Source organism: Mobula hypostoma, chromosome 22 (assembly GCF_963921235.1).
Source record: "Mobula hypostoma chromosome 22, sMobHyp1.1, whole genome shotgun sequence".
Classification (NCBI taxonomy): domain Eukaryota; kingdom Metazoa; phylum Chordata; class Chondrichthyes; order Myliobatiformes; family Myliobatidae; genus Mobula; species Mobula hypostoma.
The window spans coordinates 15249742-15271309 of record NC_086118.1 but is presented as its reverse complement, the minus strand read 5'-3'; the positions used below and the strand labels follow the sequence as shown (position 1 = coordinate 15271309).

At 40.9% G+C, this 21568-nt stretch overlaps 1 protein-coding gene across 1 annotated transcript in view; it reads left to right on the top strand.

Moving 5' to 3' along the window:
- The first annotated feature begins 3766 nt into the window (after positions 1 to 3766).
- The window catches only part of gas7b (growth arrest-specific 7b), a 526445-nt gene continuing 508643 nt past the window's right edge, over positions 3767 to 21568 (top strand). The window contains exon 1 of the mRNA XM_063074230.1: positions 3767 to 4799. Within this exon, the coding sequence (XP_062930300.1) occupies positions 4620 to 4799 (180 nt within the window). The 5' untranslated portion in view covers positions 3767 to 4619. The remainder of the gene's footprint in view (positions 4800 to 21568) is intronic.

Below are 21568 nucleotides of genomic sequence, written 5' to 3'. Positions count from 1 at the left end.
CTCTGACACAGTGGTCCCTCAATGTTGTAAAAACAAAGGTGCTGGTTGTGGATTACAGGAGGAATGGAGATGGGCTAACCCCTATTGACCTCAATGGATCTGGGGTTGAGAGGGTAAACTGCTTCAAGTTCCTCGGCATCCACATCACCGAGGACCTCACGTGGTCCGTACACATCTTTTTCAGCTGTGTGGTGAAAAAGGCACAACAGCTCTCTTTCACCTCAGATAGCTGAGGAAGTTTGGTATGGGCCCCCAAATCCTAATAACTTTCTACAGGGGCACAATTGAGAGCATCCTGACTGGCTGCATCAGTGCCTGGTATGGGAACTCTACCTCCCTTAATTGCAGGACCCTGCAGAGAGTGGTGTGGACAGCCCAGCGCACCTGTAGTTGTGAACTTCCCATGATTCAGGACATTTACAGAGACAGGTGTGTAAAAAGGGCCCATAGGATCACTGAGGACCCAGGTATTCCCAACCACAATCTATTCCATCTGCTACCATCTGGAAAGTGTTATTGCAGCATAAAAGCCAGGACCAACAGGCTCCGGGACTGTTTCTTCCACCAGGCCATCAGACTGATGAAGTCACGCTGATCTGAGTTTACTCTTTATTACATTGACTGTTTTATTTATTATAAATTATGATAGATTACTATGATTGCACATGGCACATTTAGATGGAGATGTAACATTAAGATTTTTAATCCTCATGTATGTGAAGGATATAAGAAATAAAGCCAATTCAATTCAATTCCTAGATGATATGTCAAAGAACACCATCTGAAAGCAAAAGATTCCATTACACTCTGAAGCATTTTTGCTGAAGGCACATTTAATTTTATAGTGCATGATCATTAACCTCTGAAATATGGAAACAATATTTTAAATAGCCTTAATTTCTCTTATCCTGCAATACAAGCTGAAAAGACGGGGAGCAAGGTTTGATGACAACCATTCTATATTTTTCAGTTGAAGTCTTTTTTCATATAACAAAAAATTGTTGGCTTTTGTTGCTACCTAATATTTAATGTGGTTAAAAACACAGAAGTTTAACAGTTGATAGAATGGGGGCTAGGATTGGGGTTACTTCTCTCAGGAAAGACTAAGCAATTTGTGGCTTTTTATTCTGGAAAAGAGAAGATAAGAAACCAAATATACAGATATTTAAATTCATGATTTGATTCAATTGGAAAGTAGACAAGGGCAGATTAAGACACCATAAATCTCAATCATCCCTCTAAATTATTTATTAAGTCTCTACTTTCACCATCTGGAAGAAGTGTGCACCTTATAGGTATGTGGAGTTGCTGTAGTAACAAGTATGGATGTATTTAAGATGAAACTGGTCCACCTGCAAGTGTGAAGATGTCGTGAGCTAATTAGGATATGAGGTTTGAGTGCAGAAAGAATCCCAGCTTAATAACCAATGTTCTCTTTCTGTGTTGCAAATCCTATGTCACTATCAAATGACTTTAGGTACCATCAGTAGCTTCCAGTCTGTAACTGTCTGACAGTTAAGAAATCAGTAGGTCTGCCAGTTTGCAAGAAATCAGGAGGCCTGCTGTGTTTTTACTGATCAGAAGAAAAAACAAAGCTTAAGGTTAAATGCTAAACAAGTACAGGAGAAATGAAGCTATGCTGATATGGTTAGAATGAAGGTGATCTGGAAATCAAGCACAAAAAGGTTCCCTTTCTCCTCAAGAAAAAAAAACTCTCCTGTTTTGGTTTATGATCATTCAAATAACACCCCATAAAAACAGTTTTTCTCGTTAATTATGTCTGATTACGATATGCGAAAATTAGTTGCTGAACATGATGGCAGGGTATCAGTAACTACTGAATGTAATCATTTGGGGTACCTTTGGGTTCTTATAGCTGGAAATGGTAGTGGGGATGAGCTTGCGCTACTGATTAAATGCCGAGGCATAGCATCCTCTTACCTATTAAATGCTCCCAATGGCGTGCGTCTCAAATAGCCTCTGACAATTAAGTCCAACTCCTGGCCTTCACATCTGGCTTAGCTACTAAGCTTGGCCGAACTGTTTCTACTGACAGGAGAAAGGGCAAAGGCGAGTTACTGATGCCTTAACACCAGTCGTTTCAGGCAGAGCGAGCTTATCAGTTCATCCAGGAGAAGGAAACCTGATCTCAAACCTCCGCTGCCTTGTGGCTATACTCACTCATGGGAAAGGCTTCAGGAGTAAACCCCAAGGAAAAATCCAGAGCTGGAGTTCCTAAGGCAGTCCAGTGTTGAGTTCTATGTGGACTGGCAACTCTGGCGATGCCACTGATGCCAAACTGTGTCAGTTTCTGCTGTTCCTTTGGATCCAGCAGCTGCATGGAGAGGGGAGCCTGCTACAGGGGCAACTGCTTGGTCTCCATATTGTACTGCCCTGGCTTGTGTATCACGTAGACAGCTGGGATGCAATATCCATGGTCAACCTCAACCTCTCGATCCTTTGGGCTCAGGTCTCTCAGGCTAGGGAGAGATTTGTTATTCTGACAGCCCATACCTTGCTGAAAGCACATGATAGATGAGAAATGGAAATGCCTCACTCACAACACGCTGGAGGAACTCAGCAGGTCGGGCAGCATCAGTGGAAAAGATCGATCGACGTTTTGGGCTGGAACCCTTCGTCAGCGTGTTGTGAGTGTTGCTTTGACCCCAGATTCTGCAGATTATTTTGTGAAATGGAAATGCCTTATTTATGATAGTCCCCATATTTAATAAATTGTTTGCCAAGGTTTACTCCAGTCTCAGACTTGAAAAGCAGCTGCCAATACCCAATGATCTGTTTTGTAGAATGAACCCTTAAGAGTATTTCATGTCATATGCCGCTGATAATAATTTTGATTCTGAGAGTCAGCAATGGATCATGATCCTTTTAAACACCAGTATTAATACTGTAGTAAGTTCAAACATTGTAACAGTAGCGCAGTGGTCAGCACAACGCTTTACATTAGCAACAACCTGGGTTCAATTCCTGTTACTGTCTGTAAGGAGGTTGTACATTCTCCCCTCGACTGCATGGGTTTCCTCCAGGTACTCTGGTTTTCTCCCACTGTTCAAAGATCTACTGGTTGGCAGGTTAATTGGGCATTGTAAATTGTCCTGTGATTAGGCTAGAGTTAAATTGGGGGAATAGTCATAGTCATACTTTATTGATCCTGAGGGAAATTGGTTTTCGTTACAGTTGCACCATAAATAATTAAATAGTAATAAAACCATAAATAATTAAATAGTAATATGTAAATTATGCCAGGAAGTAAGTCCAGGACCAGCCTGTTGGCTCAGGGTGTCTGACCCTCCAAGGGAGGAGTTGTAAAGTTTGATGGCCACAGGCAGGAATTACTTCCTATGACGCTCAGTGTTGCATCTCAGTGTAATGAGTTTCTGGCCGAATGTACTCCTGTGCCCAACCAGTCCATTATGTCGTGAATGGGAGACATTGTCCAAGATGGCATGCAACTTGGACAGAATTGCTTGTCTGGAAGGGCCAAAAAAGCCTATTCCATGCTATGTCCGAATAAATAAATAAATAAAACTAAAAATATCATGGAAGGACAAATAAGTTTCCTGACCTCCGGGGTAATCGAAATTCAAAGGGGGAAAGATACTAAATTTAGAGGTACTATCCCGTTCCACTGGCAAAATCCTGAATCCCCATAGATTATAAACAGACTTGTTGCTTGCTGGTCACCATACACCAGGGGCGCTAACTGCAGCTCCTCCTGCCTGCGCCGCGGGCAAAACCGCTTCACGGGAAAACCGGATTCGGGAAGTGTGATTGGCAGGAGGCTGGTAAAATGGCTGGAAACGCGGGTTGTCTGAACAGAATGTGACTGCTCGGTCGGCACAACGAGGCTTTTGTACAGAAGTTGTTAAAATCTGTGTAGCCATGGAGAAGGGAAAATATCTTTCGAGCAGCGGTTTTCCGCGAGTAGAGACCGCGAATTTCACTCATTAAAGGAGGATATTAAAGCGAATAGAACTGGAAATGTTTATAATAAACGGAAGGATTTATCTCCCACGTTATGAAGAAAAGTCCCCGTTTGAATGAGCCTATTGATCAAACTGAAATAACTGAATATACGATTTATCAAAATAAAACAGATGGCAAGTCTTAAAGACTTAAATTTTCGTATATGAAACCTCCAAACAGTGGAACTCTTGGTAAATGTGTTTTCCCCCAAAGTGTGATATTGATTTGTTTATATAAAATGATGGCACGCCGCGACCCCCATCAAGGAACGCACTCTAATTAATCAAAGAGGCTGAGCGATCATTTCGTTTCCTTCCCGTCAAAGCGCCACCATTCAGAACTGCAACGGCCTGCGACCCAAACTGGGCGCTGCAACGGAGCGAGAGAATATCAGAGCAGCGACACTTTTTCTCTCTCCCTCTCGCCCGCCCTGAGTCTGATCGTCCCGTTTCGTCATGACCTAAACAGAGTCACACAGATGAAACGAACAATGAGGGAGTCCCGTCTGTAGCTCCCCGAGATCCACCTCGGGGAAGAGAAGGGAGGAAACAGAAACCCGCTTCAATCGTTCTCCACTTCAGCTTTTACTGGTTACAAGGCAAAAAAAAGGGGGGAGAAAAGTCGAGGTGTTTGCAATGGCCGGAGTTCTGTGCAAAACTTTGTACGCTTTTTCCGGGGATCAGCATCAACACGGGTTGAAGTTCGAGGCTGGGGAGATTATCAAGGTCGTACAGGTGCTGAACGGCGGATGGTGGGAAGGTGAAAAGGATGGTGCGAGGGGATGGTTCCCTGCCAGTTACGTGGAAATTTTAGAGGTAAGCCCCGGCTTTGCTTCATTTGGTTAAACGCAGCTAAAAAACGGATGGGACCCGTGATTGAAGTTTCAGGCTGATCAAACGTGGCGAGATATAGTCCCGGGAAGATTGAGTGCTGCTTAATTTATTTTAATTGGGAGACTTAGAGAGAGAGAGAGATGGTTTGTGTTGCGGTAAATCAAGATGAGCATCGCCCTGGTTTAACTTCACTCTTCTCCACTGTTACACAAACGCGAACTGGAAAACCGGTTCAACGGTCCGGAAATTCTGATATTGGGCAATTATTAGAGGATCGTTATTTAAAGTTTTCACAGTGGGTCTGAGGAAAGGAAGTTGTCACGGTTTGTGAGGGTGGAGTTGGAGATTTAGATGATTTGCAGACTTGCTACCTCTTCTGGAATTGTCCTGTGACAGTGTGTATTGAGTCGTTGACGCGCCCGATTTAACATTCCACTAGAGGGCAACGCGTGTTAGCAAAAATGTGGAGGAATTGCGAAATACTAACTGGGTAGTTTTGTACTTAGGACGTGCGACGGTGCAGCCGAGCTTCGAGCGGTCAAGGCTCCAGGTGTCTAAGAGGGCGAAGAACACCTCAATATTTGGATTGTGTTTTTTACACACTCGAGAAAGATGGTCCTGCGGAGATGCCCCCCCCCCCACCAATCGCAATTAGATCCTTGTTTTACGTCTTCCTATTGTTGACATTTTAGGTTGGGTTTGGTGGGAAATGGTAAGATTTCAACGTATGTTGGTCTTAACTTAAACCCACAGCAGTTATTGATAGGATTCCGCGCGTTACTTTTTTTAAAATCTGCAAGTCATTCATTAAAGCCACAGACACAGTGAGTCCCGATGAAGGGTCTCTGCCCGAAACATCGACTGTACTCTTTTCCATAGATGCTGCCTGACCTGCTGAATTCCTCCAGCATTTTGTGTGTGTGTGTTGCTTGGATTTCCAGCGTCTGCGGTTTTCTCTTGTTAGTCATTCATTAAAATTGAAATCCAAAATAAGGTTAACCATTTATTGAAAAGCGACAGATTTGATTTGCATTTAATACAAATCAAGTCTCTCCTGTTCTCCCGGAGGCTAATTGGGTAAGGTGTTTATCTTTCTAAAATTTTACCAAGAAAATAAATTTGCGGCAGATACAAAACGTGGATTGTCTAATCCATTGTGTATTTGGGGTTGAAGGGATTTCTATCAGAAATCAGTGGTTAAGGATGTGGAATACACTGTTAACATTAACTGTACTTGGTTAAAAATTGTCTAATCCGTTTCAGTCGACAAACATCAAAATTGCTGGTGAACCCAGCAGGCCAGGCAGCATAGCCTGCTGCGTTCACCAGCAACTTTGATGTGTGTTGCTTGAATTTCCAGCATCTGCAGATATCCTCGTGTTTGCGTTTTTAATGCGTTTCAGTGTTGTGTTATTGCTGGGGTGCCCAACTCTGGTTATATCCTGGAAGTTTGATCTGATGAATCCCCACTGGCAGTTCCAGCTTCCTTTTTCATACCTTAATAAATAGAAAATAGAGACTGTGAAAGTCAATTTTTAAGAATTTAGCTTTAATGTTGGATGTACTGTATATATTTGGCCACTAACACTAAAGGGCAGAAGAATTGCTTACTAATTTGTGAACACTCATATATTTTGGCCACTGACACACACATGAAATTCCAGTCAAGATTGAGTGAGGCCCATGATCTCAGCAGATACAGAATGGGTATTGCTTGTCCTCAGACCACAATGGTCTGGGGTGTACAAGTCGGACTGGAGCCAGGATTAGTTGCTGGATGGTTGGTTTGGGGGGGGGGAAGAATCAGCATTCTTCATTGGGGAATGGGGAAAGGATTTGAGGAAGGACCAGCATTTGGAAGGAAGGACTGCGCTTCCACATCGGGTACTGGGGATAGGGATTGACATTATACATCAGGAAATGGGGTAGAACATGAGTGAATCTCATTCAGGGATGGCAGCATGTTAGGAGCTGTAAATTTTAGCATAAAAGAGAATCAGACTGAGGAATCAGATAGAGCATCACTGCAGCAGTGGTCAATGCCTTTGCAATATTGAACATGAAGGGATTGCCAAGAATTCATGAATGTTTTTACTCACTTTGAAGATCTCCGAACTGTGGCTCGGTGCAAGTATGGCTGTGGTTTAAGGATATTCCACATTTTTGTGCAGTGGTTCAAAGGAGTGCTACATGAAAAATGAAATTAATATATTTTCCTGACACAGAAATGGTGTTGAGGTTGCATGGATGACACATTCTAGGAAATGCTTGGCTGTATTTTCAGGTGGCACAAAATAACTTGAAGACAACTGATTTTCAGTTGTATGACATTGAAAGTATGATGTTAAACAATTTAATTTCCAGGAAAGTACAGGCTGTCTGTGGCACTTCTCTCTCAATATTATGCTCTTTGGTTTATTTTGGATTGACTTGGTAAACAGGATGCACTCAACACGACATCAAATCTGCTATCGGATCTGTCTCTGTTAATACCTAGATCTCACTTAAACTGATTGTTTCTGTGATTTATTACTTTCACACCATTTATGTACTGTAGATAATTTGGAAGAAGTAATTTTTGATCCAAGCTAAAGTCCACAACATAACATGTCAAGTTATATTGTTTTAATTTTGCTTCAACTGATCCTGCTGCCACATATCCAATAAGATAGTTCAGGGGTCCCCAACCTTTTTTGCACTGCGGACTGGTTTATTATTGACAATATTCTTGTGGACCGGCTGACCCGGGGGGGGGGGGGGCGGTGGGTAGAGTTGCCAACAGACAAGAGTAGTAGTCAAATACGTTGTGTTTACCCCGAAAAAGTCTACAATGACCATGAAGCCTTGCGCGGGCACCAGTGCGCATGCGTGTACGTGCCGATTTTTTTCCTACAAATCGTTTTTGGCGATTCTGTTTGCGGGGGGTGTTAATCATGACTGGAATATAGGTGATAAGTGGCTAATACACTCAATTTTGTTTCTAAAAGGGCTTATCTAACGAATTTAATATTAAACATAGCGCATATTTTCCTCGCATGAATATAGTGATAAGTCACTTATAAGTCAATGGCATCATAACATTTTAAGTAACGTTTGGATATTAAACACACAGCAATATTTTCCCCGTATGAACATATAAAATCATTGCAGCACACCAGTATCGCTGAATCAGTGGGAGCCCTGGGCTTGTTTCCCTGCAACAAGATGGTCCCATTGAGGGGTGATGGGAGACAGCGATACTCGAAGGGGGTTCCTTATGTCCAGTCTATTCCGCAATTTAGTTTTTGTTGCATTCATTGCCGAGATATGTTGGAAATGGAAGCAATGTTTTCAGTGCTGTCGTGGCTATCTCAGGATATTTAGCCTTGACTTTGATCCGGAATGCCGGCAGAGGTGTTATGTCAAACATACTTTTCAGCCCGCCATCATTTGCAAGCTTGAGGAGTTGATTTTCTTCCCGCGCTGACATGGATGATGCGCGGGTGATGACCTGGCATGTGTAATGACCTCATGTGCGTTCAAGTTCAACAGTGCCCGTGACAGGGAATGAGGAAAGTTGCAGCTGACTCATATCGCCAAATCATATCGTTTCCTCGCGGCCCAGTAGTACATGCTTTGCGGCCTGGTGGTTGGGGATCGCTGAGATAGTTGATATAAGATTAACATGCCATTTCTTACAACAACAATGTATTATTTTTTGAATTTCTTATAATCATGGGGGGGATTGGTTAGCTGACACAAGACTGGGAGTTGGGATAAGTGGATCACTTTCAGGCTGGCAAGAATTAACTAATGAGTTGCCACGTGGTCAGTGCTAGGGCCTCAACAGTTGTAATCGAAAGTAATTACTTGGATGAAGAAATCAAGGGTACCATAGCCATATTTGGGGAACTGTGGAAGTGTAGTCATTGGCATGATGCTATACACATCAGGAGCATCAGAGTTCAATCCCAACCCATCTGTAAGGAGTCTATTCGTCCTCCCCATGGAATGCTTGGGATTTCTGTGGTTGCTGCAGTTTGCTCCTACAGTCTAAAGATGAACTAGTTGGTAGGTTAATTAGTCGTTGTAAATTGTCCTGTGATTAGGGGATGGTCAAGAGGCCAGAGGGGCCTATTGCATGCTGTCACTCAATAAATAAATAAATAGATTTGCTGAAGGTGCAAAAATAAGCCAAATTCACAATGAGCCTGCGGAGAGATATAGATGAAGGTTAAGTGAGAGGACATTTTGTCAGGTGAAGTGTAATATGGGGATCTGCAAGGATATCCATTTTAATAGAAAGAGTGGAAAAATATAATTAGTTAAATAGAGAGACTACATTATGTTGCACTGCAGAGAGATCTGGATGTTCTTGTATAAGGAACATAAGTTAACATTCAGGTGTTGTTCCATTACAATCAATCCCATCTGAAGCCCGCATCACCTTGTTGGAAAGCCCGGCTTGCCAGTCTCAAACAACCCCCAATGATGGAAATTCCAGTGGATGAAAGCCTTCCCCCAGGAGCTAATTGCAACTGGGCGCCCTGGAAGTGATTTCAGACTGGTGTAGTTTGTTCAAAGGTGTCACTATGCAAATGGGGATATACAACCAGCCCGACAACTTGTGAATGTGGAACTGAGCCACAAACTATGCAACATCTCCTGCAATGCCCATTGCTAGAGGAACCCTGGACTGTTGCAGATCTTGCCGAATTCAACAACAGGGCGCTAAAATGTGTCCAGTTCTGGCTGGCCCATGTATAGGCTGTCCATGGACACGATAAGAAGATTCAGGCAAAACATGTAACGAAGGCTAATAGAATGTTGGCTTATGTTACAAAAGAGATGGAGTATAAGGACAATGCAGATATTAGTGAGACCACCCATGAAGGGCAAATTTTGTTTAAGCCTCCTTTCTTAATGTGGGATATACACCCATGTATTTGGAGAAAGTTTATTAGTTTGATTATTGGGATGAAAGGATTATCATATAAAGAAAACATTATCAAGGTGAAGTTGTATTCAATAGATTTTAAAAGAATGAATGGTGATTTTACTGAAATGTGTAGGATTCTTATGGGTTCTTTCCCCTTCATGGAGGAATCTAAAGCTGGTGCCTGGTTTTAGAATAAAGGGTTGCCAATTTACAATAAAGATGAAGAGGAGTTTTTGTTTTCAGAGAGTGGTTAATCCCGAGAAGAGTGGAATATATTCAAGGGAGATGCACAGTTTGGTCTAAGGGAGGAACTGAGAGTTACAGGTAACAGTTTGGATGGGGAATCTGTAATCAAGCTCAGATCAGCCATTATCTTATTAAATGGCACAGAGGTCCATTAATGTTCTCCTGATCCTTTTTCTCAGTGTCATATCACTTATCATCTTTCTTTTCCTGTACAGGAAATAGTTAACTTTTAATTGCTAGAAATTTGAGAAATATTTGGGTTTGATATGAAGTTTAATATAATGATGAATCTGCATTTTGCTGACTCTCAATTAACAACCATACATTTATTGACTCAACAGTATATAGCTATAAAGTATGGAAACACAATATGAACATCAAGAAAGCTGTTTACACCGATCACACTTAATCTATCCAATTATAGATTCAGCTTCGTATATTTAATCTTTGCACTTAAATATTCTTTAAACTGAGAGGCAATTAAAGTTAAGCATCAAAATGTCAATTTTTTTACTTCATTATGTGATTCTAACCTTGTTTTCTCTTATGTTCTCTTAACATAAAAAAACTGCTAATGATACGAGTTGTCAGATATGAAACATGCTGCGTTATCTTTGCCTGCCTACTAGTTTATAATTTTTCAACCTGCTAAATACTAAATGATTGAACAATATTTATTATTTAACTGCTTTGAAGCAATGGTGATTTTTTTCATGCCTGCCATGAGAATGAATGTATGGCTTTGGTAGTAATGCCAGTATTTTCTCCAACACTTGGAGAAGCTTTGTGCAGGTCAGCTCTATTAGAAATTTAAAAACACAGTGACCAAGCACAGCAGAGCCTATCCAACCCAAGTGATTTGTTAAAGTAACTCAGAATCTTTACCATGCCGCAGACCCTTCCCTGGAAGCACTTTGTTTGTCTCAGAGGAGTATCTATACATTTTTTTTATTGGCAGTGCCCCTTCTCTTTGGAGACAATACTGTACAATTATGGAAAATGCACTCACTTTTCATATTTTATTGTGGGGTGGCAATGTGTACCAGTTGCAGTTTGGCCTCGGCAGGGCAAGGTCTTGTTCTGAAGGCATGGAAGTCAAAATATGATTGGAGACTGAATGATGCTGTGTAAATAGCTACAACTGCTACTACTACAACAACACACACACACACACACACACACACACACACTTCAGCTAAATGAACTTTAATTATGCCAACACACAGACAGGAACAAACACGCATGTTCTTTTCCTTCCTGTCTTTCTCTGGCCTCATCACTACCAACCCTCCTCCAGCCTCACTTCCTCTCTCCCTCTCAACGCCATCCAGTCAATAGCTTCCACTGCTTCTCCCTCCCTCTTTCTAGCTTCCCATGGCTCTTTTCCTCTTCCACCCATGGGATATTCCCTGTTTCTAGCCATCGGCTTTGGTTTTCCCGCAGGAAGAGGCTGAGGGAAGTGAAAGGGATCATTTTCAACCTGGTCTCACCCCTTTCCCACACCCTCCTCCTTAGTTCTTCTGTTATACTCTGATTCTAATGCTGTTTATTTAGTGTAAAAGCCTCTAACTATTGTCTAAGCACCTTCTAAGTTTCAAATCCATTGTTGGTCATTCATTTTTAAGTAAGTTGGGCCCACTTTATTGTTGTTATATTGCTCAGATTGTCATTGCTGTCATCCAAGACAACCAAGTTCTATACTGTAGGTTCCTCCTTAACAAGAAACCTTTCTGATCTCAAAGACCAGATGGCATAAATCATGGTCTAATCAATGCTGAAATATTGTTACGCGTCATTAGATTTTTGACTCGCCTTAAATCACAATCTGTTATTCTTCATTATCAAGGAAGGGCCTAGATTAAACATGACACTGGTGTATATATTTATCATCTTGCATGCTAAGTATTTGGAGCACTTGATAGTGAAGCTTATTTCACTTTTTTAGCCTTAAAATTTCTATATACAATGAATCAATTTACAACTCCTTTGCAAAGGCATTATGTGCAAGTCATTTAGTGCATGTGTCATTAGAAAGGATTATCTGTCTCCCCCCCACCCCCCCCAGTGCGTGCAATAGTGGTCGCCAACATTTTTAAGCCCAGGATCCCCCTACCTCAGCCTTAGTGGAAGGCAAGTTCTACTCACTAAATCGTTTAGAGAAAAAACAACTCAGATTGTACTTCCAATTTGAGGCCTTTTATTTAGGCTAATTGTATTTGAATTACATAAAATGCTTTTGTCAAACTTTCAAATTAATTCAACCAAGAAAACACTGTAACTAGCATATCAAACAGGCCATAGCTGTCTTTCTTTAAGAATATTACAATACTTCTTACCTTTTATAGTAACTTCTACTTTGAAAAAGGACCACTCGACAACTTCATGTCCAAAGGAACAACTTTATCTGGATGGCAAAACCAATGCGACAGAGGGGCTTATAGACGCATACGCAGAAAAGACCGGAAGTAAAACCCCACAACCCCGGAAACAACCTGTTTACAAACAGCTTTCCGTAGTGGGAGTATTGCTATATTACCATTATCCTAATTGGTATTAACTTATCTTTATAATACTCACATTACAACACTTCTCCACCTTTAAATTCCAACATTCCCCAAATGTAAAAGAACTGGGAAACACAAAACAGTGGTGTCATTATCTTGCGTACCTCTGAATCTTATACTAGTGCCTCAGTAACGGTTTACCAATACAAAACACCTAAAAGGAATGTGGCAGATTCAACATTCAGTCTAACAAAGGAAATTGTCCATTCAAATATTCAGTCTGTCAGGAGGTTTGCGAGGGCGCTGTGCTGCAACAGATGAAAATTATGAAATCTACGTACAGGAGCTGTCTTACTGACAGGCACCTCACAGACTGTCTCAGACTGGCTGTAGTTATGAGCCAAATTTCAGGGAACTAGCAGAAAGTATTCAGCCCTAGTCATCACACTGAGTGCAACAGTCAATTTTTATTCATTTATTTTTCGTGTTGAAATAAAATTAAATAATGAAACATAGAATTAAAGGTGTTGTAATGTGAGGATTATAAAAATAAGTGATACTAATTATGATGGTAATTCCGGGTTGCGGGGTTTTACTTCCGGTCTTTTCTACCGCGGTGCATGGCGAGGGAGCTACACACATGCGCACTGGGCAGAAAGAATGGAACTAAAATCCGGCAACCCGGAAACAATCTCTCTTTACAAACAGCTTTCAGTAGCGGAAGTATTGCCATATTACCATTATCCTAATTAGTATTACTTATTTTTATAATGCTCACATTACAACAGTATTTGTGTATTTATTTTTCATTTTTTTGGGGATTTACTGGGAAAGTCTCAAAGATCGACCGGCTGGCGACCGCTAGTGTACGATCTTCACTTTCTTAGGCCATCCTCCTGAATCAAGGCTTGCTTGCTTTCATTCTGGTGTTAGGGGTTTTGTAGCCAATGTAGGAACTGCAGATTCTTCCACAAGTGGGCAGGTGGCTCATGGAGCATGTGGGTGGATAATTTAATTTGGTATTCTCTTTCCTTCACTTAGGAAGGGCTTCTGTATGCTTCTGATACATGATCTCAGCATCCTCAATATCGTTCTGGATGCTCCTCTTCCACTTGAATGGTCATATGTCAGAGATTCAGTGAGGACACTGCTCTTCAAGGATGCTTCGGATACAACCTTGAATCATTATCCCTGCATGCCTGGTAACCTCCTCTCATAGCTGAGCTCAAATGGTTTTGGAGTTTGGAGTAGGCATGCAAAGGACATAGCCAACTCAATGTAACCAAAGCCTGGTATGGGTTCACTTATCCTTCCAGTCAATCTGGAGGATTTTGTGAAGATGGGAGTTGCTGGTATCTTTCCATGGCTCGAATTTCCCTCTTGTATGTGATCCAGGTTTCTGAAGCTTGTAGGTGTATAGGGAACATTGCTGCTCAGACCTGAGATCTTGGTCTTCAAATGGTTTTCAAAGGCTATGCCCCATATTGAAGATGGTGGTTATTGCCTGGCTTCGCCTTGGAGAGGAATAACATTCTCCTCATATCAATTCACTCAAGCCCTCATTTAAAAAAAAAATAAAATTCAGTAAGGTCTCTTCTCATATTTCCTTAGCTATTGAGAGCTGAAGCCTAGCCTACTTCCTCTATGTTTGTATGACAGATCTGCATCCAGATACGAGCCCACTGAATCTTCACTGCATTCACTCTGTAGCCCCCATATCCCCACTTGTTAGAAGAAAAAGATATCCTCTTTTATTTAGGCAGTTTCAGGTAATTTTCTTTTTGATCTGCAGTTGGTTAGCTTATCTCAGGCAAGGCACTGGCTGGTGCCTTTGAACTGACCAGCCAGAAACAAATCAAATAATGCAACTGTTAATGATTTCTATTCATGAGTCAGTGTGTTGTATTGTGCCGCACTGGGAATGGACTGTTGATGCTCACTGTTAAGATTCACAGAGTGAACTTTGCTGGATTTTGGGAGGTAAAATTGTATATTAGCATGTGTCAGATTCTTAAGGGATAAGTCACAGAACATTTCAGAAAATGTGTTGATATTAATTTAAAAATAATAACCAGGAATGAATTAAAAGATTGGAGACCACACAAGCACAAATTAACCTGGATAGGGTTATACTCAGAAAGAATCCAGGCAGTTTAATTTGTTCATTCATTTGTAAGAATTGGGGAATGCCTAAGTGGTTTACAACATGAGCCATAATGTGGGGGGGGGGCGCGGTGGAAAGTGTTTTGGTCATTTGCATGGTAGATTGATAAAGGTATTCTTTTATATTGCAGTTATGATTCAAGTAGGTATTGGGCTCATCATCCAATGATCCCAATCAAAACCATTTACTGTTTCACTCTGAAGTTGTTCTCCTTATAAGTGAACTGTCTGAGTAGCAAACTGCTCATTTTGAAACTGCTATTAATATGTTTAATGGCACATACAACTGTTAGAGAAGAATAGGGATGAGAAAAATGCCTTGGGATCTAGATGAGGTGTTAGAAGCCATGTCCTGCGGAAAGGAAGTTGAAAATGCTCAATAATTATTTACAGTTATGACACATGCAGCATCCTCAGTCAGTTACAGGCCAGTGCCAATTCTGCTCTTGGGCATAGTTTCCTGTTTGAGAAGCGACACTTGAAACAAAAATAGTGGACCACAGGGAAATGAAGTTCCTGGGCTTAAGGCCAAAATATAGGGAGTTAGCACTTCAAAAAGTTAGATAAATATGAAAGTACGACTAAGGCAATCCCAACAAAGTGGAACAGCATAGGGATTGTGTTCTTTAGAATTTTTCCCCCTCTATGTTCACATGCTGTAAAAAACTTTGTAATGACTTGTGTCTGAGTTTTCCCTGTTTAGTGTTTCCTCTACTCAACTTCTGTGGAGTTTGAAAAAGTATATGTCCGAGAGAGTGCAACCTGGAAATAATTCAGAAGATGTGTAGCTCAGCTGGATGATGGTTGGGCTGGGCTGAGCTATTCTCCGAGCCTGGCAAACGTTTTGGCACCATGCAAGGAGTTCATTGATCATTGTGGCGTGTCCTCCAAACGCCCAGACTTTATATACTTTTCAGTCAGCTGATTTGGAAACTCAGTTGTGACGTGGGGAGGAAATCTCCTCGCTGATCGGCTGTGTGACAGACTTTGTGCGTTCTGATCAGGCATTTTGCCCGCAATGGCTCATAAATGGAATTGAGGTCCACATGTTTGTCTACAGAAAAGTATGTAACAGCCAAGCCACAGTCAACAGCGTACTGACAATGTGTCCTTGCATGGTGACAAAATGTTTGCAAGTAAATTGCCAAGATCGGAGAACAACTCAATCCAACCACATACATGTATCTTATTCAAGTCAAACATGATTACATACAGCAGTTAAGTAGCTGATGGGTAGTGTTACTTTCTTTCATATAAATAAAGCATTCATTCTGCTAATAGGAGTACTTGATGTCTCTGAAGAGAGTTGTGTACCTCTGTAGAGCTGAATTTATAATGCAAATGTTTATCATTGTAACCTTTATTCACAAATATAAATTAGTTAATGTGTAATTCAATAATGTGACTTGCATTTAATTTCAATGTCACTTAAGTAGTTCATGATTTGGATGTAACCTCTGAGATGAAAGTACTTGATTAAGTGAATCTCATCATCATTATTTTTCCATAAACAGAAAATGCTGAAAATACAGAGTCTGTTAAATGTAGATTAAGTAGCGGTGATTCTTGAGAAATAAGTGTACTGAAAGGTATACCTTTGATACATGGTTCTGTTGGACATTCTGTTGTTAGCTTTGACTCTGTTTTCTTGTTGAGAGCTGCAACACTGAGGAGATCTCTCTCTCTCTCTCTCTCTCTCACTCACTCACACACACACACACACACACACACACACACACACACAGAGACACACAGACACACACACCCACACCCACCCACCCACCCACCCACCCACTCCAGCTGAGGGAGAGTAGCAGGATAGTGATCTGGTAAAACAGCAAAAATGGAAGACGGTAGAAGCGGTGAGATTGAGGGGAATGGGTGGACTCTTCCATTTGTCCTGCAGGTGGGATACATGAAAATGCTCCTAAAGACAAACAGTATCATCAGAGATCTGGAAGGGAACGCAACAGAAATACAGTTTGATATGTGAGAAGAGGAAGTTTGATATTACTGCTGGGGTTGGGCTTGGAGTTGGAGGGATATTACTGACTCTGGTTGTCCCACTAAATAATGCTTACAATAGACAGACTGAACTTTCCTGTAATAATTGAGCATTTTTAACATCTTAACCTTGTTTTAGTGTGACTCTCTTTCAGCGAATACAGTGGATTAATTAGGCCATCTCTTAATTAGGGTAGCCGCTTATTTGGGACAACTTTGAAAGAACAAAAACAAATTGGGATGCCCTCCGTTTATTTGAGACACTGTGCCACTTAATTGGGACAGGAGATTGTTACTGAACCATTTCCAACTAGTATCAGTCTGTTAGACACTACACTGTGCTTAGAGCAAACATTAAAATAACAAACATTGGGTGCATGTGATTGTGTTCAAAAAAGCATTATTTTTGTTACTGATAGCGAGAAATAAGCAGTAAGACAATTCAGAACAGTTTTGCTCACTGTGCTTTCAAGCATTCAGACTTGGAGATGCCAGAAATGGCCGGCAGTGAAAATGAAATGATTTCATGACTTCAGTAAGCTAGGAACTAAGAAGAATTTGAAGGTATTGACAACCATCTCGAATGTTACAATGAAAATGAAGATTTGGAGGATGCAATCATTAAAAGCATTGTATGAAGGCAGTACATTTTCTGCACGAAGCTCAGCACTGATTTTGTTCGTTTGCAATCAAAGGAACACTACAGTGTACACTGGATGAAATCCTCTGTTGATAACTATTAAGAACTAATACACAATTTTATTTTATTGTAGTAGTATCAGCAGTGTTCTAATTTGTTCTGTATTTTATTTAAACACATAACTTGTTATTCAGTTAAACAGTAGTTTGCCTCTCTTATTTTTTAAACTATTTCCATGAAACTTTGGCTAATTGGGGCAGCTATCTAATTAGGCCAAAATGTACTGGTCTCAATGTGTCCAGTTAACCAGAATCTACTATATTTAATGCAGAATTCTGTAATTCTGAAAATTTAACTAAAGCTGATGTGTAAAATATACAGTTTTGAACTTGCTGTGCTTTAGACGGTGCAGGTAGATTCCATTCCCATGACAGGAGCATCATAACTGGGTTCTATTACTGTGTTCTGTCGCTGTGATTGGCTTCATAACCATCATCGATTTCAAACAGCCACCCATTCCACAACAACTATGACAGGGGGAAGAAGTTTTATTTGATATTTTAAATAATTTTATGCATGAAACAATTACCTTCAATTTTCGATTGATCATGATAGATGTTTGCTTGTTTCGTGATCAGCATACCGTTGAGCAACACATGTTCACTCTGACACTGATGAATCCACTCTTTCAATACGCAATTGAAATCTTCAGTTTTCGCTTAATGCAGAGTTTTTCTATTTTTCACTAACTTCTGTTTATTACATACACAAGGTCACTTCTCAGAATTGTCAGTGGTGCGCGCAGACCTGAGCATCACCTGGGAATCTTCCCAGCACGTTATAGAATTCTCCATGTGACTGATCGTGAAGCACAACTAGGGTATTATTTCATGATAGCAAACTCTGAAATTTTCCATTCAGGACATACATGCACTTTATGAGTTAATACATAGAGTCACCAGGATACGTGCAGTATTGACCAACAGTGTGCAGTTCATACCTGGATATCACTCTCACTAGTTTTCTTATTTCATGTAGATTTTCCATGTGTAAGGAGGTCTTTACTTGACAAATGAGTCGTGCTTCAGACTGGAAGCAGACTGGACGTGCCAGATCAGGTGCAAGTCTACAGGTTCCAATGGTAGTAAAAAACATCATTTAGATCTACTTTAAGTAGGATATTTGGAATTGGAGACCCATCCCCCTGTTGAATCTGGATTATAATATCCGGTACAAAGTCGTTGCCAACTGGCTTAAATCTGCCTGGGGACAGATGATCCACTCTAACAAAACCTGAGCTTACCTGGCAGGAAAATCTTTGATAGACTTGTATTGCTCAGTGGTACTCCAGTTATGCCTCACGGTCAGTTTTCTCAAGATTTTCCTTTGTGTCATGCTGATAAATGCTGAGCATTTGAGGGCTCTGGGCCTGTACTTGCTGGAGTTTAGAAGAAAACATGGGATCTCTTGAGGGACAGGTAGACATCTGTCTAGTCCATTTGGAACAGGAGAAGGACTTTTAGAGGATATTGCACACATGTTGGATGGATGTGATCTCCAAAATGTGTCTTGGGGATGGAGTCAAGAACTGGATTTGTGTGCTCTACACGGATATCCATTGTGCAGTTCAAATCAATTAGTGCAAAAGTCTGGAGTATGGCAGGGTTCTTGACTCTTTCCTGGCTTGGGTGTTGCAAATAACCCTTTGCTGAATCCACTAGGAAGGACACGTATATAGGAGAGTGATGTTGCCAGGTTCATGGACTGGTTGTATTCTGCTTGGACCCATGGGTGCTCCACAGATTGCTCAGCATCTGGTACCAGTTTTGAGTTGGCATCGGGCCACAGTCAACTTCAAAAGCAAAGCCATGTTCTTTAGCAATGGGTGCAACCAGTCCACCGTCCCCTTCACTGTAAGGTCTAGACTACCTGAAGGTTCTGGGGATCTGGTTCCGAGGGTCTGAAGGATGTAACAGCCAGATAAAGCAAACATGGGAATCATACTCCCTTACAATATCAGCTCGGAGTATGTTCATTAGAGGATAAGGTGCTCTCCCAGCTGCTGTATTTGGTGCAGATATGGTACATTCCTTGTTCCTCCACCCTGACAGCTACCTGTGTCATCTTTCAGTTCATCTGAGGATCTCAGAAATGGGTTACAAAGTTCAAGTTATTGCACTACATGATCTAAAGTATCTGATATCACCCTCATCCTGATGGCCACCCTTGTATGTGGTTGCATCAGGCTGTGCTTGGAGCCAAGGAACATATGCCACTGTGTGCTGTGGTTCTACCTATTCCTGGTGTTGCTGAGGATAAGCCTAGCCATGTAGCTGCACAATGTCCCAGTTAGTTAAATTTCCCCAGGTTTGGGCAATCAAGAACTAGAGAGCACATGTTTAAGGTGAGAGGGAAAAGATTTGAGAGGAATTTGAGGACAGCTTTGTTAAAAATTCACATCTATGTGGATTGAGCTGCCAGAGGAAGCGATTGATGCAGGTACAACACTACTTTTAAAAGACAATTGGGCAGCTACGTAGATAGGAAAGGTTTCAAAGGTTATGGGCTAAGCACTGGCAAATGGGACTGGTTCATTGGGCATCTTGGTTGGCGTGCAAGTTAGGTGAACAGGCTTGTTTTCATACTGTGTAACTATGATTCTATGTGCTAAGGCTGGCAATGTATAAAGTCAATGATATTTGAAATATAGTCTGAATGGCACTATGACTGGAACGAATGAATGCACTGTGTTTTAATTTGTGTGTTTAGATTCTAAATAAACTTGCTTTTGAAATTGAAGAAAACTTGCTTCTGCCTCCCCCTCCATCACCTGGCTTTGTGAGTCCCAAACCATTTCCTCCCAAACCTCCTCAATCTTCTCAGCAGCTGATCGTTCGATAAAGCCCCAATTTTAAACCTCAAGATTGCCTTCTTCCTCTGACCAATGTGAAAGGCTCCCTGTGTAAAGTCACTTTTATCATTCACCCAGCTCTCATCTCAACACACCTTGCTGTGGCATGTTGTACATTCACTTTAATTTCCGGGACTTCCCTTTTGCAAAGAATAAAGCCACTTTCCCCATTGGTATCCGGTCTCTCATTCTAATGATTCATGACATTGTAATTTCTTTTCTTCATGAAGATGCAAAATAGCCAATGGTGCATCTCTGCATAATACTTAATATTCAGTCTGGCAATAATTATTTTTGAGTTGACGGTGATGAAAATTAATCAGCTGGTTTAGAGTCCTCTTAGCACTGATGGGAGAGAGAGATTTTGGTGGTATTTTGTGGATTTTATATAGTAATTGAATAATAATTAAGAATATTGGTCAGTGTCTGCAGTGATGTTTCCTGTTACACTCCATATTATAGTTCACGTCAAAGTGGTTTTTGATAAATGTTTTGAAATGTAAAATTCTCTGAGAAGTTCCTGTGCTTAAACCAGTTATTCTAATCCATGTTTGTATGAATATAGACATTTGGCAGTCCATATTTTGCAAGTGCTGTGCATTTAATGAAACAAGGGGAAGCCTTATTAATCTCAAGATGCCACAGAAGACCTCTACAATGAGTTGAGTTATTCTGAAGCAAAGGAGTTCCACTGGATGTCAGAAACACAAGAAGCAATTTGTTATTAACTAGTTAGCATCCTTTTGGTGATGTTGACTGAGACAGGGAGTACTGGTTCTCTCCTTTTACTATGGGATCTTTTATTCCTCAGAAGAAAGTAGGGCTTTAATAAATGTTTTTCTCAGAAATAGGCTCCTCTGACAGTGCAATGCACAATAGATGCATACAACTGGAGATTGTTTGAATTTAGGATATACCAATCAGAGGTAAAAGTACCCCAGATGAGCTGTGGCAGATACTTTTGGATCCTTTAGTAAACAGGTGATCTTTTTAAGAATTTTTTTTATTCAACCATAGCTATTAGGGAATTATTCCAAATATCATAAGGCTGTTGGTGTTCTGAAATGGTCTCATACCAACAGCAGCTTCAACATAAAAAAATTTGATTGCTCCCATTTTTGGCTTATAGAAGTTCTGAATCCACTAAAGGCACTGAAAGAAGAGGGTACTCAATATTTATTGGTTTTGTTTGGCTTCATCCAGAAGCTAATGTGGAATAATGTGCTGAGAGTCTGTATCATAGCAAGAGATGAAGGTACTGATTTAGGATTGTCAAAGGGAAGATTGGGACATAGGCCAAGATATATTACTCAATGCCTGTGTTGATCAACAGCTAGAAGTTTTGACAGGAAGGTTTGAAGGTAT